General features: G+C 38.0%; 1 protein-coding gene across 1 annotated transcript; it reads right to left on the bottom strand.

Moving 5' to 3' along the window:
* Nucleotides 1-409: 409 nt before the first annotated feature.
* On the bottom strand, nt 410-27,748 carry LOC589534. Its single transcript, XM_030982496.1, has 31 exons — nt 27,498-27,748; nt 27,179-27,229; nt 22,727-23,050; nt 22,125-22,457; nt 21,883-21,915; nt 21,243-21,485; nt 20,410-20,649; nt 17,302-17,352; nt 16,840-16,890; nt 15,952-16,269; nt 15,324-15,656; nt 15,066-15,098; nt 14,365-14,601; nt 13,043-13,282; nt 12,664-12,894; nt 12,105-12,230; nt 11,051-11,302; nt 9,383-9,495; nt 8,115-8,343; nt 7,575-7,691; nt 7,118-7,245; nt 6,018-6,164; nt 5,473-5,649; nt 4,822-5,220; nt 4,410-4,598; nt 4,151-4,193; nt 2,718-3,041; nt 2,138-2,470; nt 1,878-1,910; nt 1,264-1,503; nt 410-681 (listed from the first exon to the last, which is right to left on the bottom strand). The coding sequence occupies exons 1-31, from the start codon at nt 27,628-27,630 to the stop codon at nt 425-427; spliced, it is 5,958 nt and encodes a 1,985-aa protein (XP_030838356.1). The 5' UTR covers nt 27,631-27,748; the 3' UTR covers nt 410-424.
* Nucleotides 27,749-27,970: the final 222 nt, after the last annotated feature.

Raw genomic sequence — 27,970 nt, 5'->3', positions numbered from 1 at the left:
GCTCGGGGTCAGTCGGAGGCCGCACGCGACTGAGTATCTGTCCTTGCCGTTACGTAAGACGAGGACAGATTCTCTAGACGAGCGTGGCCCTGGGCTTACGCAATCGAACTGCAAGAATTACTCGAGGACGAAAAACAACGTCGTAAATCTACCGAAGGACAAGTTTGACTTGCACAGCAAGCAATAATATTATAGCGAAATAATAATGAACTGAGCACATGATACGGACATATCTAAATTCGTAACACTATGTTGAGTTGAAATAATGGTCTGCGCCATTTTTCAAATTTCCGCCCCCCCCCCCCCTATTGGAAAATCCTGGATCCGGCCTGTACGTATAGCATCCAAAATCCTAAATTAATGTGAAGATCAACTTCCTTCTTTTGCTTAATACTTATTCAGTACCTGAACGAACATATAGCATTTAAAGATGTATCATACCTTGTACTGTAACCACGAACATACACATGCCAATGTTTCCTGATTCATCCGTAGCAATACAGGTAAGATCGGTATCTCCAAAGTAGAAGGCATGACGGGATGTATGAGAGCAGATCACATACGGACTAGGATCAGTGTTGTCTGATGCCCTTGGGTTGATGGTGATGTGGGAAGATGTAGGAAGACCTTGGTCCGTGGTGGAAGTTATGTCAGGGCAGTCCAAACGAGGAGGGTCGTCATCTTGAAATACAAATTTCGGGACAACCACAAATAAAGTGAGTGGTGGCCTAATTCTGGGGGCACAAAATGTATGAAATGGTGAAAAGGTAACCCCAAAAAAAGAAAACGGCCAAGTTCAACGTGTTTTTTGTTTAAGTTTTAAACTGACCCCTCCTACATATCCTCTTACACTATGGCCGTGTGTTCTCGCATCACTTAATTACCGGTGTAGTACCCTACCCTACCCTACCCATGATGCCAGTGACTCCTCTCAGTGGCTGAACCATCCAACACCATGAACTAAAATGGAGAACATGTATGTTTTGGGGATTTCTTTATTGTGTGTGGGGGGGGGGGGTTGGGCAATGTAGTGTAACTGACTGGATCTTAAAGTATCTTTACTAATTACAGACCCCAACATTGCAAACAAACAAACAACAATCATAAAGTTGATAAAGGATTTTGGATTCTAATTGTAGATCTAGAGGAATTCAACATAATATTTTGCAAATAGAACTTATCTATATACCTTTCTTTAGAAATCTAGCCATTTGATTGGTCGAATTTATAATACTGTTGTAATTTTTCCTTTTTGTTACGTACCTGTAACGTTGACCTTGAAATCACATGTCACATAGTTTCCCAGATCATCTCGTGCAGCACAGTCAACCCAAGTGTCTCCATAGTCAAATACATCATGTGAAGTATACGTACAGCCCACAGAGAAGTCCTGATTGTCAGCGGAACCAGCATGCACGCGTGGAGATATGATGACAGTAGATGATGTAATAAGACCTTTATCCGTGCTTGATACGAGGTCTGGACATTGTAGCCAGAATGTTCCTTCATTTTCATAATCAATGTAAAGATCAACATTTAAATTACAGTGATAACAGATAGTATGAGCTCAATTCATAATATACACACACTTGGATTCGAAAGAGAGTATTATTCCTTAAGAAAGCAGAATGCGTGTCCTGACGTATCAGTTGGCCAATGTGACTCCTTCCCCCCCCCCCCCTATTCCCGTTCTTTCTGGAATCGTTGATATTTAAATATATCATACGTTTATGGTTCAACGAGACAATTATCCAGGCAGATTCTTGCTTATCACTGTTGATTGTCCTGAAATCAAAGCTCTTTTATCATCAATAAGTAAAGAGGTAAGATGTAGAGCGGGCATCTATCAGCTATTCTTTTTTTCTCTTTTTACTTACCATTCCAGGATGATGCCGAGCTCACAGAATCATCTGTTCAAATTACAATGAAAAGGAAGTGTTAAAATATATGTAACAAAAACCTATATAGGTGTACCGAGCAAAAAAAAAATATGTCTTACATTGTTTTAAAATTATCTTCAGATATATATAAAATGTATAATTTTAGTCACATGATATTTTGTTTTCAAACTATACAAGCAGGACACAATTGCATATTGATGGATTTTAAGGGCTATTCTATTCTCTTCACATTATACCTGGGATAAAAACCAAGCAGGCAGCACCGGCATCTTCGTCATGAGCACAGTCGAAAGGTTCAGGTCTATCGTGGAAACATGTTCCCAAGTTGATTTCTGTCCCAATACAATCCACATTACGGAGTGAGATGTCTCCTACCCCTTCACCGTATGTAGCTTGCACAGGTGCATATGCTGCACCGAAGAACCCCAGCATTCTGCATACAACATTAGCGTCTTTTGCATCCCAGCCATCGTCACAGATAGTTCCCCAAGATCCCCTTTCTAGCACTTCAACTCTTCCCGAGTTGTTGTTTGGACCATCGACAAGACGGACATCAAGAGAGATAGGATCTGAAATTTGATGATATATTATGAATTCAGGTTTTGAGTATAGAAGAGAACAAGGATATCAGACAGAGATACAGATATAAATATAAGTAGAGTTTAGAGTAAGTATAGAGTAAGAGCGAGAGAGGGAGACAGAGAGAGAGAAAGGAAAGGGAAGCAGTGAAGAGAGGGATATGGAGAAGATATGGAGAAAAAAACAAGACTAACATATTAAGACTTGTTGAATGTCACAAACAGGGTTACACCATACCTGTACAGATGACACTAGCATCTTCGCTGTGATGACAATTATTGACTCCAAATTCACTCTTGATGCATTCTTCAAGGCTGCTTTCTGATCCAGTACAATCAACTTCATCAAGAAGAATGTCTCCAGAACCAGCACCATATTCAGCCATGACTGGTGCACTTGACGCTTTGAAGAACCCTAGCATTCTGCATACGACATTGGCGTCGTTCAAATCCCATCCATCATCACATACTGTTCCCCAAGCACTGCTGGTGTTGTACCGTACCTCGACTCGACCTGTAGCATTGTTTGGTCCATCAACCAAACGAACTTCAAGCTGGCTCCCTACATCAGGAGTAAGGGAGGACATTTAAATTGAGGTTCGTTGACTTTTTTGTGTGTGCTTAATTCAAGCGTTTGACTAGTGTTGCCAAGCCCCCTTATGTCTTGACCGGTTAATTATCTCCCGATATGTGGATTTTAAAAAAATCATAAAAAACAAAACTTAATATCGTTATTCTCTCTGTTTATCCGATAAATTGTTGTAGCTGTTTCATTTCTTATTCCAAGCTAGCATTACCATCCAGACATATACCCCAGTCCTATCGTCTTTGTGCCCTGTTCCTTCAACTAGTATTAACATTACAGATCTAATTTCCAGTATATATCACTACAGCTTGTCAAATGTTCCAGAGGACTGGGGGCTGACAATAATGAGGACGAATTGGTAATGTAGATAACTAGATAACTAGATAACTACGGCAATTCATAATGATGTAAAAGAGAAGGTCTGTGAAATAAAATAAAATTATGTTATGAAGTAAACAAATTCCTTTTCCGATTGTCGATTTGATTTGTGCGGATTGTTCAATAAGCAGTGATAGGGTTATGGCCTTTATTTAATGTTCAAGTTTTGAAATGTCCTTTCACATCTGTTTTTGTCACATCCGCCACATCCTCCTGCTGAAATTTCAAACTTAAACAAAGGATTAGCAATGTTAGTATTATGTATGTGTATATCTCCCTAACACAAGCATTATCTCAATGATATATTACACATCCTAAATGAAGGAGTGTAAAACAAGAGAAACTTTTTGAAGTCATACCTTGTTTAATTGTTTAGATGCATATTTTTCCTTCAAAGTGGGATAATTTAGCGGTAAATTAAGATAAAAGTCCTAAAAGTTTGGTACAAAGGTAGCTTGGATACCTCCTTATTGTGAAAACACATCATAGTGTTGGTTGTACAAAGGTCCTTCTATACTACGTCCCTTTCTCTTAATATGATATTTGTCTTCAAAATTACCTAAAACTCCAAAAGAACCATTATATTATCAGAGATAATGACACAAATTTAGCCCTGGCATTACATTTGTCTTTAAATGTACATTCTTAAGAAAATCATAGCTTCACCAGAGCACATGTTTGCAATAGACCATACATTACCAACATACTGGAGTTAGATTGCTCAGAAGACCGTTCCTCTCTCGGAATATCCTACAAATAGAATAAATTATCACAATTTTATTATCCAGCTCATTTTACACAACCAAAACATAGGGCTATATAACATATAAACTATATCAATTAACTACAACAACAAAATATACAAAAAAATATATACAGGTGGAGATCTTGCAATCCCATGTGATTCCCAGGCGACGTGCTTTGAAAATAAAATACATACTACTATGAAAGAAAGAAAAATCTTACCATAAGGACGGCAAAGTTGGTGAGATGGTTACATCCACAAACGATCTTCTCCTTCTCATCAGATGGAGGATCCCAGTTGTTATCATTGGATGAGATAATGCCAGATGTTGAAAGAAGCTGACACCCTTCTTGTGACCAGTTACTACATCCAATATCCCAGTATGAACACGACGGGTTCGTCAGACCAGTCTTGTGAGAAAATTCAAATTGAGAACATAGTGCACACGACTATAGTTGTTTTCATAGGTGGTCAACTAATGCTAATAACATGTCCTTGTCTGATACACTGTATACTGTGAAATTGATTATAAAACCGAAATAATTATAACACATTGGAAATAATACTCAAACTCATACTCATTTATTTATATCTATGCAGTAACTTTGAAAATGAAACTCCGTAAGGGCCTACCTCTATCGGGGTAAAAGTAAAATTGATGGGTTCTATCAGATCTTCTATTTTCTCGTCCCCGATGCTCAGTGATATTACAGGTGTGTTAGCAGATTGGTTAGTTCCTACACTCGAGTTCTTCAATGATTTAGAAATGAAAAGGGCTGGTGTGGAAAAGACACTGAAGATCACGCGAACAAAGCCGTTCGTATTAGAACTTCCTCCAGATATCAATGGTAAAGCGAAAGAAATCGCAGGTGGTATGTTCACAACAGCAATGGTATCTGGTTTTGTAGCTTCAGCTTGATTTTCATTTGAAGTTTGGATGTTGGTGTCAAATTTCGTCAGATCAGAATTGGTGTCTCCTGTTAACGAGAGGACTAGACCATTTGAGATGACATCGGTAGGTACGCTTTGGACCTGAAAAGTTCAGAAAAACAGAATTGGTAAAACAGTCAAATAAGAACGTTGCTTTGGTGATAGTATACTAGTGGGGAAATGAATTTCATCTTTGCACGTGTCATTGACAGATATCTTATTTTGAGGAGCGTTAGTAAATGTCAACTATAATCACAGTTACTACATAAATGTTGGTCTTTCCTGCCCGGCCAAGGGGACAAAATTCAGATATAATCAGCGTTTTATTCGACATAGTTCAAAACTTCTACGTACCTGCACGGCAATATTTGGTTGTTGAAAGCTGAAATTGTCACCGTCCTCTATAGGTACACTTTTGATCTGCTGCTCAAATACTTTTACGACATCACTGACAGAGGCTGATGCTGATTCAAGTGTTTCTGTGTCAACATCAGCGATGTTACTCACTATGGCAACAATAGATGCAGTAACCTGTTATTCAAAATCAAGTAAATACATTCACTTACATATTCTGAAAGCAGTAGCATTATTAGTATGAAATGAAAACTTCAAACACAGGTGTGATTGGGGATAACATTTGGACAGTCGGATTTGACAAGATCTTAAACAAAATGGCAAATTCAAATATTCACAATGAATGGCCTACAATTAAATGGTCTTTATTTTAGTAATATAGCCGGGTTCAGTTGGCCAGTGAAAAGACAAAAACTTGAGTCGTAATAATTGTATATGTATGGATTTACTGGACACGTTTCACAACAAATTGAATTAAAACTAAGAGACACATTACATAACATATTTTTGAAGTGTTGTATTCGCGAGACTAAATTAAGAAATACCTTTTCACTGTAGTTCGTTCGAGCACTTATATTTGAAACTATATTTGCAATCGAAAAAATGTCATCAGAGGAGATATCACCAGTGTTACTTGTCACCAAACTGACGTCTTCACTGAGCTTAGCAACATTCTCATCTGAAACGGTAACCTTGGAACAAACGATATGAATATTAGTCCGATTGTGTTTGCTTTTATTTATTTATTTTTTTTCCCCTTCCACAGGGTTCTTTATTTTCAAAACAAATTTCATCATATACAGAACATCCATATATCATATACATATAATTAAAGAAATAATTTCCATACATAATGGCTTGACACAGATAATAATCATCACGGCCAAAAACTTTTGTGGCAGATAAAAACAAACATTTATGACAAAATTAGTACTTTAAATATATAATTTTTAAAAAACACCAAACATAAAATACATGATCATGTTTATGTTAGCACATTTCCAACACTCTCAAAATATTTTCTAAAGTGAAACCATTTCTTTTTTAGTTTATTCTCTCTGAGATTTGTTTGGTATATATATTTTTCCATTTCATAATAACGTTTTACAGCTGATAAAATTATATCAAATGATGGTAGTTGATTTCGTAATTTAGCTGAAAATATTTCTTGTCTTACAACCATCAGAACACAGTTGAGTGCATTATTGTTCTATAGAGTCATTCAAACAAAATGGATAGTATAGATGTCTCTACAACCGTCTCCTTTCTACGGGACCAGGGGTGTCCATTTTTATGGCAGAATCCCCTTTTTAATCTCTAAATATTGCTCACAAAAGAGCCTAGGTACATTCTGCCTTCATTCAGAGAAGGTATTAGCCCACCTGTTTTCATTTCTGAGCATATATAACAACTTATCACAGAATGTTCATTTCTATTTCATTCATTGGGATGTTATAATGCTATTTCATTTCTAGGATGTGTCCAATAAATAATAAAATTCAAAGCTACATTGAAATAGGCTTGATGAAAATTGATGGTTTTCAGTCTCTAATAATTCATAATGAGTGCTCCCGTGACAGTGTTGTGACAATTCAAGACAATTTTCTTGAAACGGCTGAAATAGATATCTCAATATTTAAATTACCGTTGAAAGCTGGCTAAGTAAATCTCCGACATTTCTGAATTGTCCACAGTTATCCATGGGATCGGGAAGCCATGTACTCTGTGAAATCAGATCACCGACGCATATGGTACGACCGATTGGTTGGTCAGCTGTCAGACAAATTCACAACAATTTACTATCCCTTATACCATTAATGAAATTCATTAAATAAGGATTTCATTATTTTTGTATGGGAAGTTGCTTGATAAAATCATATGAATAATGATGACAAAAGCATATAATTAGAAAATACAAATATGAAGCTGTAAAAACTTAAATCCTCTTATGTTCATATAATTTTATTGATGCAAATTTCTTCTGTGCAATTTTTGGGAATACATTTTCTAAGAGTGGCTCATTTGTTAATTCAAATCAATTAGACTCAGAATTACTAATTACATTTAAATTTCTTAAAGGGAAGAGAAGTATCCTAATTTACCGTTTGCTGTGTTGAATGGACATACTTCAGTTGAGTTCGACCATGTTCCGTTCTCACCCTCTAGGAAACTGATTAGTCCAAAACGCGATGACATCCATGTCATATTCTTACAAATCGCTGGGATCCATGAATATTTAAAAAAAAAAAAAAGATATAAGGAGCAAGCTCTTAACGTAATACCATTTTCGTTTCTGATGTAATGAGACAGTTTTGAGTTCTGATGATGGTTTAGCATTTCTATTAAAAACTGGATTAAGTCATTCTAAAATACAGAAACTGTTTTATACGAACAATATTATAAAGACTCTAAACGTACAGCAAAACTACTCACAATCACATTCTTTAAAAGGCATATTTCTCTGGCTCATCTCCGAATTACTATAAATTGTCTATGACAATAAAAGATACAGACAATAATTATGTGTAATCTTTAACAGTCGTAAAATGATTCTGTGCCAATCTATTTGGGGATTATTAGTTTGTTAGTAAAAGTCAAGATTGACTCCCAATAAAAAAAGATGATCCATGACTAATCCTTACCTGTGTTCTCAATCTCTACACTGCTTACATCGAGAAAGCCATTCGAATTTTCAGCCAATATGTAAAGAGCTTGACTAACAAGATCTAGTTCATGAAATGCAGTCAGTTTGGAATTCTTGATGTAGACATTCAGGTCAGCAATCACACCTCCTCGTCTGGTGAGGTTGCTACATACCACCAATGGTGACAGGTCCTTGAAAGAGGCATCATTCTTAAGACCTTCAAGAACCTTATCAAAAACACGAAAAGTATCATGATGTAATACGATTTTGTTTTAAATACATTTATTTCTATTTTGAAAATACTATATACACATAAGAGGTACATAGAATCTTTATACGTAACACTCCCTCCCCCTACCTACTCCTATAACAGCCTCATGTGCCCCCCCCCCCCCCCTCCTCCCCCTCCCGGCTGCTGTAGACTCAAGCATTCATGTTTGTTAAAATTGGCTTCTATATTTATCTTGATTCTTTGATTTACCTCCATACTTTCAAGTTTTCAATTATATCTATGTATATTTTATATTTCAGTTGTCACATACATTTCATGTAATTCAATAATTTTATATTATATCCTGCATAAATTTTTTTATTGATTTTTGATTGGTTGAGAGCTCCTCACGTAACCTGAACTATTTTAACCATTTTAAGGTTGCTCTGAAAAAGTAGTATTTGGGAGTTGAAAAACAAAATGATAATTCTCTTTTAATTTAATTTTTTTATTAGAGCTGTAAAATGTTTTTTTTAATAATTTAATAAATGTTATTAAAATTCCAAATGTTTAAAAAATTAAATCTGAAAAATATATTTTGTTGATGCATGGTCTAAAAAAAATATACCCTGCCTTCTTTTCGAGGTACTGGTTAAAACTATGAGCCTCGGTGACTCCAATAGTACCATTTGCTGAGGGACAGCCCCGAAGCAAATGCTATTAGAGTCACCTCTTGCGCATAGTTTTAACCAGAACCTCTCAAGACAGTGTATATTTGTATTTTATTAGAATTGTTTGAATATTTTTTATTTGATTTTTCTATAAAAGGTGGTGGTAGGCTAATAAAGACAAAATAATTTCAAACGTTGATTAAATATCAAACGCCCTTTGATCTTTCAAACATTTAAAATCGCAGTCATCGGGTTTACACTGTACACTGTTTTAAGGCATATTTTAATATAAGTCTTCCTAGCGTTGATCCGATGTATTGTGGTCATATCTGTGTGCATGTTTTGTCCATGTATTCAATCTTTCTTATATTTCTTAGAACTTACATAATTGCCGATGTTAAGCGATATCTCGAGATAGCTGAGAGAAGTACGGTCAGAGAGGTCATCATTCGAAGTGAGATTGAATTTTAAATTAGAAAGGTGGATATTGGTCAAATCTGCATAGAGAGAAACGTCAAAATATTATATTCGTTTATAAAATGGCTCAGAGCGGCACCAATCTAAAGAAACCTCGCGCGTACCGCATTCACCGCTATTGCACTCTGGGTCGTTATTTGTATATTAGGGACTTTTAGATTTGCACGTCAACAGCTTTGACTGCAACGTGTGACGTCATTTTAAGGCACTGCGCATGCGTCACGTCGTCTTAGTCGGCGATCGAGAATGCGTCAACCTTGATTTTCCTAAATCTAGTACGGTACTAGTATATGCCGCGTGCGCATAAAATATACAGTTCCTCAGGTAGACAAAGGAACATCCCTTCCATGCTATTTATGTAATAATGTGTAGAACAGGTGTCACATGCTTATTCACCTGTTCTACACATTTTTACATAATAGCAGTGAAGGGATGTTCTACCACAGCAGTAGGCCATTTTCGTAATGTAACCAAATTTAATGCATATTAAGTCTTTGTGAAGTGCCTCAATACAAATTATTTCATTCACCTGATAGGAATAATAGTATTTCAATAGTCAGAATGCAACTACATATATTAAGTGTTGCTAGGTAGGTCAAGCCATCATGTTGTCCAACCTGGCAACAATTAATGTATGCAGTTCGGATTCTGTCTATTGAATGAAATAATCTGTATTGAGGCACTTCACAAAGACGTATGCATTAAATTTGGTTACATTACGAAAATGGCCTATTGTTGAGGGTAGAATGAGGAACTGTATATTTGTCCTCTTTCTTTGTCCATCATATTCATAGTTTTATTTACTGCATGCATGTATATCGCCGAGTGCAATCTAAAAGATTTCTAATTGTAGTCAACATGGGCAGTTGAGTACGTTGACACGCATGATCAGTCGGCGTTCGTCGTGTTCTCGTCCACTCAATCTAAAAGTCCCTAATGTTGTAGTTTCCGGAACATCGTTATTGCCTTTTACTTATAATTTTTTCGTATTATTTTTAAATGACTCTTTCAAAATTGAGTTGCCTTGAAATAATATACCATCCTTCAATATACACTGCATAAAAGGTATACCAATCCGGTCTTCGGAAAAAGATGTGTGCACACTATATTGTGATATAAGCTATGGTGTTTGTTTTTTTTAGCAAGTATCCAATTTGCTTAAAATGTGTCACATGACACAACGATCTGTTGAGTACCATTGAGTTGAGTACCGATAACAACACTTTTCCTTCTTTATTCGTGGGTATAACGCGTACAAAAGTGAATAAGGCTGCGCGTGTGTCTCAGCTGCACGCATTTAACGCAAAGTCAACCAGAATGCAGTTGAGGGGGCCTGCCTAAATCCAAAGAAAAATATAATGCATGCATTTCCTTTTTTAATATATTTTTTGATCATATTACTACTTTGGAAAATATAACCCCTTCAGCGATCCAAAAATTGTTATATTACATACCCTACCAGTCAATAATATGTAAAAATAAATAAATAAAATAAAACAGATTTCAGGTCCTGCAGTATAGGGCAAGCATATTGATGGAAAGATAAGAGCAAAACATGACATTCTTTAACCACACCTTCAATGTAGATAGATGCCATCTTCGTGTCTTTATATGGTCCAATTCCAAAGCCTCGGCAGAAGTAATATCCAATATCACTTTCGGAAACTGATGGTATACGTAGAGTATGCTGATTTCTCATGCTGGGTACAGGGTGCTCATCTTTGTACCACATGTAAGATTTAGCATTGCTGAAGCTGCATGTGAACTCTACGGGGGTGCCCATCTTCACCGTGTGGCTCTCAGGATGACCTGCTACTTCAACAGGATCTGTATATCGAAAACAGTTGGGATCACAGGAGTAAGAGGTGCCATAGTCGAGCGGTCTAAAAGCACTTGACTTGAAATTCAAAGGTCGTGGGTTCGATGCTCGACACGGCACTAATGTCTTTTCGTAAAGTATTAATCTACATTTGCCACTCCGTACCCAGGAGAGAAATGGGGACCTCATAGAATGAAATAAAAAGGCTTTTGTGTTAGTAACTGCCATATGCCCTTACAGTGACCATACAGTAGGAGTATTCCCAAGGGAGTGGAGATGGTGTACAATGTATGTGAATGAAGAATACGATGACCGGAGTCATAATATCTGTAAAGCGCTTAGAGACGGTATTTCGTATTAAGCGCTATATAAATCCATATTATTATACATCAATATTATTGTTCTTATCATAGGTCAGTGGCCATAAGGCAGCCATCTAGTACACAAAGATTATGAGGTTAAGCTTATCATTGCCCATGGAACAGTTCAAATGCATTCAGCCTATTTCATATCTACTCACTTATTTTTCTGCTCAGATAAAATAACATGAACATCATTTTTAAGGTAGTTACCATAACTATTCAACAATGTAAATTGATGAACATCCATGCCAGGAAATTTTTGATCAAACCTAGAACAAAACAACCAATATGACTTCCATGTTATTATTTATTACTGGCACCCGCTATTTAACCTGCCACGTCCAAAATCTAATCGACCAGTTACAAAATTCATTGTTATTGAACGGATTTCATTCGATTACATTTTTACTTGATAGACACAATATTTTGAAAACTAGTAAAGACTCACGAGTGGGGTGAGGGATGACATCACAACGAGTACCCTCGTATTGATCATAGCAGTCACATTGGTATGGTCCTGATCCGATATAGCTACATTTACCATTGATACACGGATCACGAACCATACAAGGGTCTGTTGATTTTTTTTTACCCAGAGAAAGGGAGAGAGAGAGATTAAATAATTAACGTAGGCATATGAAGCAGAAATGGGGATTAGGGAGTGGAGAGCTTTACAGCCACCCCCCCCCCCCCCCAAGAATCAAGAAACAACAAAAATTCGGTCAAACATCAGCTTCGCATCGGGTAACGGTAAGCGATGAAGAAATTACATAGGTTTTACAGGGTTAAAAATCCATGACAAGCCACTAAAATGACCTTTTCAGAAAGAAGGTACAGGTATTTGTATAGCCAGGGATATCTTCTGGAACTTACTCCATCTTTCGCCGTGGAGATATTGGTTATGCAGGAGGTAATAGTAATAATAATATTTATAAAAACATTATGATAGAATTAGTGTATTTTCAGGTATAGATACATTTACAAAGCCTGGTCGCAATGGTCATTACCTTGTACAGTAAACATAAAAGTACAGACGGCAATGTTTCCAGAAGAATCTTTAGCTTCACATGTGATGCTAGTGTCTCCAAGATGAGAAAGATCTATGGATGTGTGAGAGCAGTTAATGGACGGATTGGGATCTACGTTGTCTGACACAGATGAGATGAAAGCAATGCTAGCAAGGTCTTGATCCGCGATGGATGTTTGGTCACGGCATTCCCAGCGAGGAGGCTCGTTGTCTGCGAAAACAAGTCAAAACTAAAACATTAGAACTTATAGTGTACGTAGCATCTTAAATCCTAACTGAATGTTTAGTTCAACTTCCTCGTTTTGCTTATTTATTCACGATACCTGAACGAACAGATAGCATTGCAAGTTGTATCATACCTTGTACTGTAACCACGAACATACACCTGCCAATGTTTCCTGATTCATCTGTAGCATTACAGGTAACATTGGTATCTCCAAACTGGAAGACATCACTGGATGTATGAGAGCAGATCACAGGCAGACTAAGATCAGTAATGTCTGATGCATGAGGGTTGATGGTAATGTGGGAAGATGTACGAAGACCTTGGTCCGTGGTGGAAGTTACGTCGGGGCAGCCCAAACAGGGAGGGTAGCCATCTTGAAATACAAATTTTGGAACAAAATAAAAATAAGGTGGGTTGGACCCCAAATTGCGGCACAAATGTATGTAATGGTGGAAAGGTAATCCCCAAAAACAGAAAACGGCCAAGTTCAAAGTGTTAAAAAAAAGTTTAACGACCCCTGCCACATATCCTCTTACACTATGGCCGTATGTTCTCGCATCACTTAATTACCGGTGTAGTACCCTACCCTACCCATGATGCCAGTGACTCCTCTCAGTGGCTGAACCATCCAACACCATAAACTAAAATGGAGAACATGTATGTTTTGGGGATTTCTTTATTGTATGTGGGGGGGGGGGTGGGCAATGTAGTGTAACTGACTGGATCTTAAAGTATCTTTACTAATTACAGACCCCAACATTGCAAACAAACAAACAACAATCATAAAGTTGATCAAGGATTTTGGATTCTAATTAGTTATATAAAGGTAGAGGAATTCAACGAAATATTTTGCCAATAAAACTTGTACATTAGGCCATTTAAAAAAATATACATGTTTAGCGTCCTCGCCCTCTTCCTTTTTGGGGGCCAAATCCTATTTATTTATTTTTTTATTTTTTTTTTTGAAATTTTTTGAATTTTTTTTGGGGGGGAATTTTTTTTTTGAATTTTTTTTGTTGAAAAAAACATGAAAAACACTGCTAAAATGGATCTAATTCTGATTTTTTTTTTTTAAAAGGGTTGGCCGTCATCTTGAAAAATAGCCCGACTGTCAGGGAAAAGTATCGAGCGGCCATTTTGAGCGGCCATTTTGAAAGAAAGAAAAGGGCCTCCTCCTTCCTATTTTTCGAAAAAAACAGGACGCTAAACATGTAAAAAAAATTATTTGGCCTTAACCGAACTGTAAACTTTGCAGCACTGGCAATTATGATTCAGGAATTCTTGTGTTCATGAAACAGAGTGTGGACCTTGAGAAAGAATACGTGATTTTTCTATTTATACCGAAGTATAACAATAATCAATTCCTGAAGTACTCTATAATAACACGAGTGTCTACTGAATCGCTGATACAATGTTATACTACTGTTGTTGTAATTCTTTCTTTTTGTTACATACCTTTGACGGTGACCATGAAATCACATGTCACATAGTTTCCCAGATCATCTCGTGCAGCACAGGCAACCCAAGTGTCTCCGTAGTAAAATACATCATGTGAAGTATACGTACAGCCAACAGATAATTTCTGATTGTCAACGGAACCATCGACGTGTGGGATTATGTTGACAGTAGATGATGTAATAAGACCTTTATCCGTGCTTGAAACGAGGTCTGGACATTGTAGCCGGAATTGTCCTTCATTTTCATAATCAATGTAAAAATTAACATTTAAATTACAGTATACTGATTAGTTTTATCTTCAGATAACAGATATATCGGAATTAACATTTAAATTACAGTATACTGATTAGTTTTATCTTCCGATAACAGATATGAGCCCAATCCATAATACAAACACTAGGATTCGAGAAGAAGAAAAAAATATTTGTCTTTAAGAAAGCAGTATGCATGCCCTGATGTATCAGATGGAAATGGGACTTCTTCCCCCCCCCCCCCCCCCACATTCCCGTTCTTTCTTGAATCTTTGATATTTATATATCATACTTGTATGATTAAACGAGACGAGTATCCCGGCAGATTCCTGCTTAACACTGTTAAGTGTCAGGAAATCAACCTCTTTTATCATCAATAAGTAAAGAGGTAAGCAGTAGAGCGGGCATCTATCAGCTATTCGAGTCTCTTTTACTCATTTTACTTACCATTCCAGGATGATGCCGAGCTCACAGAATCATCTGTTCAAATTACAATGAAAAGGAAGTGTTAAAATATATGTTAAAAAAAACTAAATAAGTGTACCGAGCAAAAACAAATATGTCTTACGTTTTTTTTAAATTATCTTAAGATATCTATAAAATGTATAATTTTAGTCACATGATATTTTGTTTTCAAACTATATAAGCAGGACACAATTGAATATTAATGGATTTAAGGACTATTCTATTCCTTTCACATTATACCTGGGATAAGAACCAAGCAGGCAGCACTGGCATCTTCGTCATGAGCACAGTCAAAAGATTCAGGTCTGTCGTGGAAGCATGTTCCCAAGTTGATTTCTGTCCCAATACAATCCACATTACGGAGTGAGATTTCTCCTACCCCTTCACCGTATGTAGCTTGTACAGATGCGTATGCTGCACCGAAGAACCCCAGCATTCTGCATACAACATTAGCGTCTTTACCATCCCAGCCATCGTCACAGATAGTTCCCCAAGATCCCCTTTCTAGCACTTCAACTCTTCCCGTGTTGTTATTTGGACCATCGACAAGACGAACATCAAGAAAGATAGGATCTGAAATTTGATGATATATTATGAATTCAGGATTTGTGTATGGAAGAGAACAAGGATATCAGACAAAGACGCAGATATAGAGTATAGAGTAAGTATAGAGTAAGAGCGAGAGAGAGAGAGAGAGAGAGAGAGAGGGGGAGACAGAGAAAGACAAATAGAGACAGAGAGAAAGGAAAGGGAAGAAATGAGACGAGGAGTGAAGAGAGAGAAAAGGAGAAGACATAATTATAATGGAGAAAAAACAAGAATTACATATTACGACTTTTCGAATTTCAAAAACAGGGTTACATCATACCTGTACAGATGACACCAGCATCTTCGCCGTGATGACAATTATGGACTGCAAAGTCACTCTTGATGCAGTCTTCGAGGCTGCTTTCTGAGCCAGTACAATCAACTTCATCAAGAAGAATGTCTCCAGAACCCGGACCATATTCAGCCATGACTGGTGCACTTGACGCTTTGAAGAACCCTAGCATTCTGCATACGACATTGGCGTCGTTCAAATCCCATCCATCATCACATACTGTTCCCCAAGCACCGTTGTACCATACCTCGACTCGACCTGTAGCATTGTTCGATCCATTAACCAAACGAACTTCAAGCTGGCTCCCTACATCGGGAGTAAGGGAGGACATTTTAATAGAGGCTTGTTGACTTTTGTGTGTGCTTAATTCAAGTGTTTGACTGCGGTTGCCAAGGCCCCTCATGTCTTGATGGGTTTATTCCGATATCATATGTGAATTTTAAAAAACTCACTATTATTGCCAAACAAAATCTGACATCGTTAGTCTCTCTGTTTATCCGATTAATTTTTGTAGCTGTTTTATTTTTTATTCCAAGCTAGCATAACCACCAAGACATATACCCCAGTCCTATCGTCTTTGTGCCCCGTTCCTTCAACTAGTATTAACATTACAGATCTAATTTCCAGTATATATCACTACATCTTGTCAAATGTTCCAGAGGACTGGGGGCTGACAATAATGAGGATGAATGTGTAAAGTAGATAAATAGATATAAGTGCGAGAATTCTCAACTCTGACGTGACAACGGGTGTTCCAGAATATGTAGGCGTGATGTAAAAGAGGAGTTCTGTGAAACAACTGTTGACATTTATACAGAGTGAGTAAAATAATTATAGTTTTACATAATTTTTTAATCAAAGAGGAATAGTTCTCACCAATGTTTGTTGTACTCGGGATCCAAATGTCAGGTCGAATTCCTGACCAACCTATAATCAAAACATTGAAATGTTTAAAAAACAGTCGTAAAGTCTGGCTAAGTGAATCATTTCATGTTGTGGCATAAGTTCTAAATTAAAAGCGATAATAAACCTGGTTTGATTTTATGAATAGATAAGATTCGACAGGGGGCGTTATTTCATTGTAAACCCCTTGGGACACACAGCACTTTCTCTTGGTATGTGTAGAAGTAGACGGAAAATTATGTCTCTTTCGTTCGTTAGCCTCTTATTTGGGTAGGGTCGGCTCTAAATAGAGGAGCCGACCCTACCCAAATCAGAGGCTAACAAATGAAAGAGACAGATTTTTTGGTCTAGTGTAGAAGTAGATAAGGTATATGCTATTATCAATACAACTACCATTAAACAAAAAAACTAAAAAGCCTTTTATGTTATGCTTACGTATGGTATTTGCATTCCAGGTCCCTGTGTTGCAATCCTCTGGATCTGAATCTGAATTTGATAAACCATTGAAGTGTGGGAGAAGAATGATGGACAATACCAATTGAGCGCTATTACAACAGAAAAGAAACATACAAATCATAACAATTAACAAGGAACAGTAATTAAGATATTATGAACGAAAAGAAATGTAGCTACTCAAAATGTACATGGATTCAAGATGGAAAGAGTTGGGTTTTAAGTTTCTTTTTTAATGTGTCTTCTGTGTTCTAGGTGGATGGTCCAGCATAAGAGAATGAGCATTCGGCTGACTTGGTGGTGGTGCGTGGGATCAGTAATAGTGTTTGATCGTTCCGTGAACGCAGGTGGTATCTGGAAACTGGAGGAGTAGTAAGCATGATAGACAGATAGTGTGGAGCTGTATGCATCAAGCACTTATACACTAAAAGTGCTAGTTTAAATTCAAATCGCTGTTTGATGGGAAGCCAGTGTAGTTGCTTCAACAGAGGAGCACATGGCTCTCTTTTCTTTGCACCAAGCACCAGACGAGCCACTCGGAAGGGAATTGCCGTAATCAAGCCTGCTCAAAACTGGAGAACGTACTGCATGACAACAAGCTTCACCTGTAAGGTACTTTCCCTTTATGACATATGTTTCTCATTATAGAAATTGGCAACTGGGCACACTCTACGAACATGTTCAAGTCTGGTCAAAATAAAAACCAAGATTTTTAACAGTTGTTGATTGATCAACAGTGGCGTTTCCAATCTGCAGGCTCAGATCACCTGAAGGGCGTAGTCTGCTGGATAACAGAAGGATGATTTCTGATTTGTCTCCATTAAGCTTCAGCATATGGCTTGTATCCATCGACTCAACTAGCCTATACAATGTTTCCAGTTAATTGCAAGCTTCATCGGGACTAGCTTGATTGCGTGGATCAAAATTACCATAAATCTGCGTATCGTCTGCGTAAAGATGCTACTGTAGACCATAGCGTTTGATGATATCTCCAAAAGGTCAGATGTACATTGTGAAAAGCTGAGGCCCGAGTACTGAGCCCCGCGGAACGCCGTATCTATGAGTTTCAGAATATTTCCCCTTCACATAGACACGTGAGGAACGTCCAGTGAGATACGATGTAAACCATTGAAGGGCTGTCTCCCTTATACACACTCAGTCTGATGTCTTGATAGCAGAATAGAATGATATATGGTGTTGAAGGCAGCACTCAGATCTAGTAGCACAAGAAGTACTCCCCTCTTCTGGTCAATCTCTTGAAGAATGTCCTGCTTTACACGAAGCAGGACAGTTTCCGTGCTGTGGAAGGCTTGTATGCTAACTGGAAATGCTCACGAAGATCATGATCACGAAGATAATATACGACGGTAGTCTGGTATACACTGCAAGCTCAAGTACTTTGGACATGAAGGCGATATTCGATACCGGACGATAGTTCTTCATGACCTCGTGGTCAAGCGATGACTTCTTCAGCAGAGAGGGAAGATGATAGCCTCCTTCAACTTATCTGTATATACACCAGAACTGATGATCGAATTCACAATCTGGCTCATGATAGGAATAAATATTTCGACGCAGTCTTTCAGAAGCCATGTAGGCAGTGGGTCGAGATTACAGGATTTTGTAGCAGCTCATCGGACAATCTTCTTGATCTCGCTATCGCTCACAGGGTCAAGCTCAGTTAGTGGTGGCCCACTCTCCGGGCTTCCTTGCGAGATTGGCATAACAGGAGGGGCGGTGACCAGTGGCAGAGCACTTACTAGTGTTGCGGAATCGAGAGATTGTCTAACTTTGGAGATCTTATCGTCAAAGTAGTCCGCAAAGTCATTACTCAACTGAAGATCATCATCGGTGTGGTGTGGCGATTGCAGATTTTCCCTTCCAAGTAGTATATAAAGACTCTTAGGAATCGATGTCAGAAATGCGTCGGTGTAAACAAAATTATTTGCAGTCTGGATAACCCGAGTGACATATAGTTCTTCTGCTTGATGAAAAGTTCACGATCACATGCCGCTTGTGTCTTTCGCCATTTTCGCTCAAGATTCCGTCTCAGCTGTCTAGCTTCGTGTACCTTGGCGTCGTACCATGGTACACAGGGTCGTTGTTTCCTCGTGCGAGTTGACACTGGATAATGATTGTCTAGGACGCAACTGATAGCATCGTTATAGGAGTCTAATGCAGAACTAGCATCATCTGCGGGCAGGTAGCCGAAAGCTCTCAGAAGATCTTGGCCAAATAACTTACGGTCAAGTTCACGATAGTTCCGAGATGTAATTGTCACCTTTTTCTCAACATCTGGATTCACAATCCTCAGAGTACAGTAAACATTGAAGTGATATGAAAGTCCTTTATCGATCACTGAGCACTTGGACACAAGATGACTTTCACTATGTGACATAACTAAGTCCAGTGTGTGACCCATATTATTCCCGTCACATACGGCTGGAGTCCTGCTGCTGACATGGAACTCAGAAACTGGTGACTTTCTCTATTCTGTGCGGCGTCGACGTGGATATTGAAGTCTCTTACAACCAGAAGTTGTCCATTCAGCATGGCACAACTGCTGAGGAAGTCATCGATTTCATCTAAAAATCTATTCACCGTATGCCCATTGGCTGCCGAGGGTGGTGGCCGGTAGACTGCGACGATGTTCAGATAGTTGGATTGTCCTTGATGCATACATACTAAAATGTAGTTGGTCGCTGGTCTATCTCCTTGAGCTTGAGGTGGAGTATTTAGTTGTGTATTCGTTCTGTTTTATACCCCGGTCAAACCGACCAGTAAGCAATAAGGAAATCACACAGGCTGTAGAGGGTTAACAATCCATGACAAGCAACAGAATGACCTTTTAAGAAACAAGATACAGGTATTTGCGGCTAATGATATCTTCCGGAACTTACTCCATCTTTCGATCGCCCAGGAGATATAGGTTAGGTAAGAACAAACATTTCACAAATATCAAATTGGTTTATTAGAATGATGATACGTAGCATCCTAAATCCTAAATAAATGTTAAGTTCAACTTCCTTATTTTGCTTAATATTTATTCAGTACCTGAACGAACATATAACATTTAAAGTTGTATCATACCTTGTACTGTAACCGCGAACATACACCTGCCAATGTTTCCTGATTCGTCCGTAGCATGACAGGTAACATTGGTATCTCCAAACTGGAAGACATCACTGGATGTATGAGAGCAGATCACATACGGACTAGGGTCAGTATTGTCTGATGCCTGAGGGTTGATGGTGATGTGGGAAGATGTAGAAAGACCTTGGTCCGTGGTGGAAGTTACGTCAGGGCAGTCCAAACGGGGAGGGTCGCCATCTTGAAATACAAATTTTGGGACAACCAAAAATAAAGTGAGTGGTAGCAAACAAAACAAAAATAATAATATTAATGAAGGATTTTGGATTCTAATTAGTTATATAAAGGTAGAGGAATTCAACGTAATATTTTGCAAATAAAACGTGTACATTAACCGAACTGTAAACTTTGCAGCACTGGTAATTAGGAGTCAGGAATTCTCGTGTTCATGAAACAGAGTGCGTACATTGAGAAAGTATACCAAATTTTTCTATTTATACCAAAATATATAAATTAACTAAACTGAAAACTCTAAGAATTAAAGGTGATTGTTGAAAATCACAGTAACTGATAATGGCAAACAAAAAATACCAGGCACTAGAGTTATTTTAACAGCATTGCTATTTTTTGTTATTCTGCAGCACTTTCAATAATGATGCAGATTTTCTTGAAACATAGTGAGGACCTTGAGAAAGTATACTAGATTTTTCTATTTATACCAAAGTATAACCATAATCAATTCCTGAAGTACTCTATAATAACACGAGTGTCTACTGAATCGCTGATACAATGTTATACTACTGTTGTTGTAATTTTTCCTTTTTGTTACATACCTTTGACGGTGACCGTGAAACCGCATGTCACGTAGTTTCCCAGATCATCTCGTGCAGCACAGGCAACCCATGTGTCTCCATAGTAAAATACATCATGTGAAGTATACGTACAGCCAACAGATAATTTCTGATTGTCAACGGAACCATCGACGTGTGGGATTATGTTGACAGTAGATGATGTAGTGAGACCTTTATCCGTGGTCGAATTTAGGTTTCGACATTGTAGCTCGAATGTTCCTTCATCTTCATAATCAAAGTAAAAATTTAAATTTAAATTACAGTATACTGATTAGTTTTATCTTCCGATAACAGAAAGTATGAGCCCAATTCATAATATAAACACTAGGATTCGAGAAAAAAAAAAGTATTATTCCCTAAGAAAGCAGTATTCATGCCCTGATGTATCGATTGGAAAATGTGACTTATCCCCCCCCCCCCCTGTTCCCGTTCTTTCTGGAATCTTTTATATCTATATATATCATACTTTCATGGTTCAACGAGACAAGTATCCCAGCAGATTCCTGCTTATCACTGTTGATTGTCATGAAATCAAAGCTCTTTTATCATCAATTTGTTAAAAAGTAAGCAGTAGAGCGTGCATCTATCAGCTATTCGATTCTCTTTTTCTCTTTTTACTTACCATTCCAGGATGATGCCGAGCTCACGGAATCATCTGTTCAAATTACAATGAAAAAGAAGGGTTAAAATATATGGAACAAAAAATCTAAACAGGTGTACTGAGCGAAAAACGAATATGTCTTACATTGTTTCAAAATTATCTTCATATATCTATAGCATGATATTTTGTTTTCAAACTAAATAAGCAGGACACAATTGCATATTGATGGATTTAAGGACTATTCTATTCCTTTCACATTATACCTGGTATTAGAACCAAGCAGGCAGCACCGGCATCTTCGTCATGAGCACAGTCAAAAGGTTCAGGTCTGTCGTGGAAGCATGTTCCCAAGTTGATTTCTGTCCCAATACAATCCACATTACGGAGTGAGATGTCTCCTACCCCTTCACCGTATGTAGCTTGTACAGATGCGTATGCTGCACCGAAGAACCCCAGCATTCTGCATACAACATTAGCGTCTTTACCATCCCAGCCATCGTCACAGATAGTTCCCCAAGATCCTTCTTGGAACACCTCAACTCTTCCCGAGTTGTTATTTGGACCATCGACAAGACGGACTTGAAGAAAGATAGGATCTGAAATACAATGATATATTATGAATTCAGGTTTTGAGTATGGAAGAGAACAAGGATATCAGACAAAGACGCAGATATAAATATAAGTAGAGCTTGGAGTAAGTATAGAGTAAGAGCGTGAGAGGGAGACACAGAGAGAGAAAGGAAAGGGAAGAAGTGAGGCGAGGACTGAAGAGAGAGAAAAGGAGAAGACATAACTGAAATAGAGAAAAAAAACAAGAATTACATATTAAGACTTTTCGAATTTCACAATCAGGGTTAGATCATACCTGTACAGATGACACCAGCATCTTCACTGTGAAGACAATTATGGACTCCAAATTCACTCTTGATGCAGTCTTCGAGGCTAATTTCTGATCCAGTACAATCAACTTCATCAAGAAGAATGTCTCCAGAACCTGCACCATATTCAGCATCAACTGGTGCACTTGATGCTTTGAGGAACCCTAGCATTCTGCATACGACATTGGCGTCGTTCAAATTCCATCCATCATCACATACTGTTCCCCAAGCACTGCTGGTGTTGTACCGTACCTCGACTCGACCTGTAGCGTTGCGTGGTCCATTAACCAAACGAACTTCAAGATGGCTCCCTACATCAGGAGTATTTAAGGGAGGACATTTTAATTAGGGCTGTCACCCTCCCTGGTACTATACTCACGCCACCACGCCCTTCTTCTCGTTCTACCGCTTCGATGTAGAATCTCCCGGTTTATGAAAAAACCTCTCGCCGAACATGGTAACCACAATTTTACCCTTTTGGGGGCTGAAGGGGGGAGGGATGTTGAGTAAAAAAGTTATTTTTAAAAACAAATTGAAAAAAATTAAGTGCTCACTACCCGCCCGCCCCCCCCCCCCCCCTCACCCTGTTAAGCCCACAAACAAGTTGCATTCGATCTCTCTCTCGAGGCATTTACACAAAGTTGACAGCCCTGTTTTAATAGAGGTTCGTTGATTTTTGTTTTGGTGTGCTCAAGTCAAGTGTTTGACTAGGGTTGGCACTCCCCCTCATGTCTTGATGGGTTAATTATCTCCCGATATGTGGATTTTTAAAATATCTTTATTATATATTGCCAAACAAAGTCTAATATCGTTATTCTCTCTGTTTATCCGATTAATTTTTGAAGCTGTTTCATTTAGTATTCCAAGCTAGCAATACCACCCACCCAGGTCGAAATTCCAGTTGATACCAGTAAGGATTTCGAAGTGGTATCTATTGTTTTGAACCGGTCTCAACTGTTCTAAACTGGTACCAGTGAAAACCAGTTAAAACAATTTGGAAACCTGTATAGAAATACCAGTTTGAAATCGGACAAGTCAAATAGCATACCAGTTGTTACTGAATGGGACCATGGCAGTAGAATACTGGTCTCAACTGGTACAGTGGCGTACTCAGGATTTTTTCAAGGGGTGTGTTTTAAAAATTGAAAATCGCGCGGACCGATATTTCGCTCAGGGGGTGGGGGTGGGCAATCCCCCCTGGAAAATTACCCCCCGGAAAAATACCCCCAAGGACAATTGCCCCCCCCCCCGGAAAATCTTATCTGTGAACTGGTGTTTTATCGGAAAATATGTATAATTAAATCGTTCCTGATTTCACAAATAGTTTATGTTGCAACAGTGTATCCTGTTCCCAATAGATATGAATAAAATATCATTTATTTTTCTTTAGAACTCTAAAAAAGACAAAGTAAAGCACCTCTCTTCTATCATTGTTTAATTCTCTTTCATTTTTTTCCTTTCTCCTTTAACTCACAAAAATTCTCTCTTTCCCCTCTTTTGTCCATCTCTTTTTTTGTCGTCTTCTTGTGCTTTCTTTTTTTTTTTTGGGGGGGGGGGGCTACCGCCTGGCATGAAAGTTGATTTTGAATTTGCTTCTCGCTTAGTTTGGTAAAAAATAAAAAGGCCTCCTCTCAAATTGGCCCAAGACATCTTTATTTTCTTGTAAATAGCGATTATTTTTGTATAAAGACAACGGGTCCTTCTATACAGTGTAAAATGACAAAGAAGTTTGATTTCTTGTTAAAATCATTTGCATGAATAGAAATAGATGCTTTGTGTCAATTAGATGGAAGATCTATTCAAAATATTATTCTTAATTACAGTACGTATAGACTCAAGTATGTTTTCATTTCAGAATTATGGTGTGACACAGTTAGGGATCTGTTATATCTCAATTTCCTTCCAGACATTTTCATCATTCCTTCCAGACATTTTCACTCTGAGGGGGAAATGTCTGGTCAGAGGTCTACCAACATATTAACATGATTGCAGCGGAAATCCACTTCTTCCCGAACATATTTCCGTAACTTCAAGCCAGCATATATCATTCATCCCTAATGTGCCAGCTTGTAGAAAGTGGATAAATGAAATGAAACCCTACAAATGCTGTAAACCAGGCGCGTACGCAGAATTTTTTCAGGGGGGGGGGGGTTAACATTTTTAAATCGACTCAGCCAGCCGCTGAATGAGGGGGGGGGGGGGGGGGCAAGGGGACACTTTTTTTTTTTTTTTTTGGTCTCAAAAAAATCGCAACGGCTCAGCCGAATAAGCGGGGGGGGGGGGGGGAGGGGGTCAGAGGACACTTTTTTTTTTTGGTCTAGAAATTTGAAAATTTGACATTTTGCTCCGTTGGGGGGGGGGGGTTAAGGTCGCCTTTTTTAGGTCAGCCATGGGAATAATTTTTTTTTTTTTTTTTTTTTTTTTTATTAAAAAAAAAAAAAAAAACCCAAAGGGGGGGGGGGGGGGGGTTTGGTTTTTTTTAGGGGGGTTTATACACATAAAAATACCAAAGGGGGGGTTTAACCCCCCAAACCCCCCCCCCCCCCCCCCCTGCGTACGCGCCTGCTGTAAACATAGAAATTAGATATGAACGATAAACACAAATAATGATCATATATTATGCAAAAACACCAGGTTCCACAAAGTGAAGATATCACAACAAACATGTCCCACATGACATGTTTGTTGCATTACTCTCTAAAAAAATCGAGTGATCACGGACGTCACTCCTCTGGAGAGTGAAAATGTAGTGAAAATAGAGTGAACATTCACTCTTTTCTTCTTAGAGAGCACTCTAAAATCAATCGATTTTCACTCCTAAACATGTGATCACGGACGTCACTCCCAAGAAAGTGAAAATAAAGTGAAAATTCACTCTTTTTTTTTAAGAGAGTAGGATGTGAAGAGTAATAGTGTTTGCACAAGTATAAATCTGTCAACATGGATAATATGCAAATGATCATATGCCCAAGAGATCCACAACTATGTCAACGAATCGCAGGAAAAGATGCTCTGTTCATGAAAATTTTATGAAATTTGATATCCAAACACAATTTCTTTTTATCATTTTCACTAAAAAGATAAAGAATTAAATAGATATCAATATTTTGCATGTGTAAAGGATTTGTTTTTCCAACAGAAGAAAACTACTGGTAGTGGTATGTACTTGAAATAAAAAAAAAATAACTCTTGTCCTCAATGTCAGTAAATTGTTTGAGAGAACTCAACTTCTTTCACCACTAGACATAAGACAAATACATGCCCACAGTATGGGCTTACTGCAGCTGACATTTCTGGACCCACATGATTAATTAGAAATATGCATCAAAATACTTTAAAAGTATATTAACAACTTACTACAGTAACATATACAATTTCCACAATCAATCACTTAACTGATCTCGATATCGTGCGCGCGCGATAGCTAGCTAGCTAGCTAGCACGCCTACCACGTATTATGCACACTGCAATATTGCGTGCCCCCCCCCCCGCTCCTTTCCCGGTAAAAAAACACCTTCTTATAATATCATCCCCCTTTCTTTACCCTTCTCATTATTTTTCTTTTCCCCTTTCTACCTTTCCCGCTCCTTTTTCTCCTCTCCCCTTTTCTCTCCTCCCTCTTTTCTTCTTTTTCCTCTATTCCCTTTTCTTTTCCCCCTTCCCCCTTTTTTTTTTACCGGGGGGGGGGGGGTGGGGGCACGTGCCCCTTGTCCCCCATCATCTGCAGCTGATAGATATTTAGTAGATTACTGGTCTCTACTGGATAATCAACTGGTATATCAACTGGTAAATCTACTGGTTATCAATTGGTAAATCAACTAGAAATATAAACTGGTCTCAGATGTCAAATGTTTCTTCAACTGCATGGTCTCAGTTAGCGGTGTTTCAATTTCCATATTAAAAAACACTTGAATATACTGGTTTCAACTGGTACCAGTTCCCTACTGGTTTCAACTGGTTTTTCGACCTGGGATATACATGCAGACATAATACCTCAGTGCTATCTCTTATCATCTTTGTGCCCCGTTCCTTCAACTAGTATTAACATTACAGATCAAATTTGGAGAATAGCATTGAAGAGAGCCATAACTTAAGCTTTTCGACTTGCACTCATCACAGTAAAACGCAAGAATGAAACAGAAAGCCGAAATCGAATTTCCAGTATATATCACTACAGCTTGTCAAATATTCCAGGGGAGTGGGGGCTGCCAATAATGAGGATGAATCATAATGTAGATAAATAGATATTGTTTATATTTTCTGAATGTTTTTTTTTTTAATGGTTGAACCAATAAATGAAATGAAATGAAATATATATACGGCGATTCATAATGATGTCAAAGAGAAGGTCTGTGAAATAAATATTGACATTTAAACAAAACGAGTAGAATTACAGTTTACTTTAATATAATTTTAAATCAAAGAGGAATAGTTCTCACCAATGCTTGTTGTACTTGGGATCCAAATGTCAGGTCGGGTATTTGGCCAACCTATAGTCAAAACATTGAAATGTTAAACAAAGTCTGGGTAAGTGTATCATTTTATATTGTGGCATAAGTTCTATATAAATTAAAAGCGACAATAAACCTGGTTTGATTTTATGAATAGATAAGATTTGACAGGGGGCGTAATTTCATTGTAAACCCCTAGGGTCATGCGGCACATTCTCTCGGTATGTGTATAAGTATATTATAGAGAAGGTATGCTAACAATTCAACTACCATTACAACTAATAAGCCGTTTAAGTTTTATGCTTACGTATGTCAATCGCACTCCAGCTCTCTGTGACATAGTCCTCTTGATCTGAATCTATATTTGATACACCATTAATATGTGGCAGAATAATGATGGACAATATCAATCGAAACGAGACAATTTCCCAATTAGCCATCGTTGGATTCTAAGGAGAGCTAGATAGAGGGTAAGCTCTTTGTAGTGATCCGGCTATGAGCATTGTGTCACATTCAGGGTCGATGGGTTTTCCCACGTCACATTGAACATCATGCGATCATGAGATACACACAGAACATGACTCACTTCCTACATCATAACATGGACCTACTTCAGGGGCGGCCGAGCGACTTCCAAAGTGGGAGGCACCAAGAAATAGGGCACTTTCTTGAGGAAAAAAAGGGCGCCTACAAAGGACAATCTCAAAGCGAAAATATACCATTTTTTAGACATTGGTAAATACCCCTACATTGTGATTACAATTATCAGGGATGATTTCA

Source organism: Strongylocentrotus purpuratus, unplaced genomic scaffold (genome assembly GCF_000002235.5).
Source record: "Strongylocentrotus purpuratus isolate Spur 01 unplaced genomic scaffold, Spur_5.0 spur5_scaffold_12, whole genome shotgun sequence".
Classification (NCBI taxonomy): domain Eukaryota; kingdom Metazoa; phylum Echinodermata; class Echinoidea; order Camarodonta; family Strongylocentrotidae; genus Strongylocentrotus; species Strongylocentrotus purpuratus.
The sequence above is the reverse complement of the archived record's forward strand: the minus strand, read 5'-3'. Positions and strand labels throughout refer to the sequence as shown.

What these genes read in the sequence shown, in the direction of transcription:
- LOC589534 (XM_030982496.1), bottom strand. Translation starts at nt 27,630, where the DNA reads ATGGCTAATTGGGAAATTGTCTCGTTTCGATTGATATTGTCCATCATT. An exon ending in CTGGAGTGCGATTGACATAC is followed by an intron (nt 27,230 to 27,497) that starts GTAAGCATAAAA and finishes TTTTGACTATAG; the next exon opens with GTTGGCCAAATACCCGACCT. An exon ending in CTCGGCATCATCCTGGAATG is followed by an intron (nt 1,504 to 1,877) that starts GTAAGTAAAAAG and finishes ATGAAAATGAAG; the next exon opens with GAACATTCTGGCTACAATGT.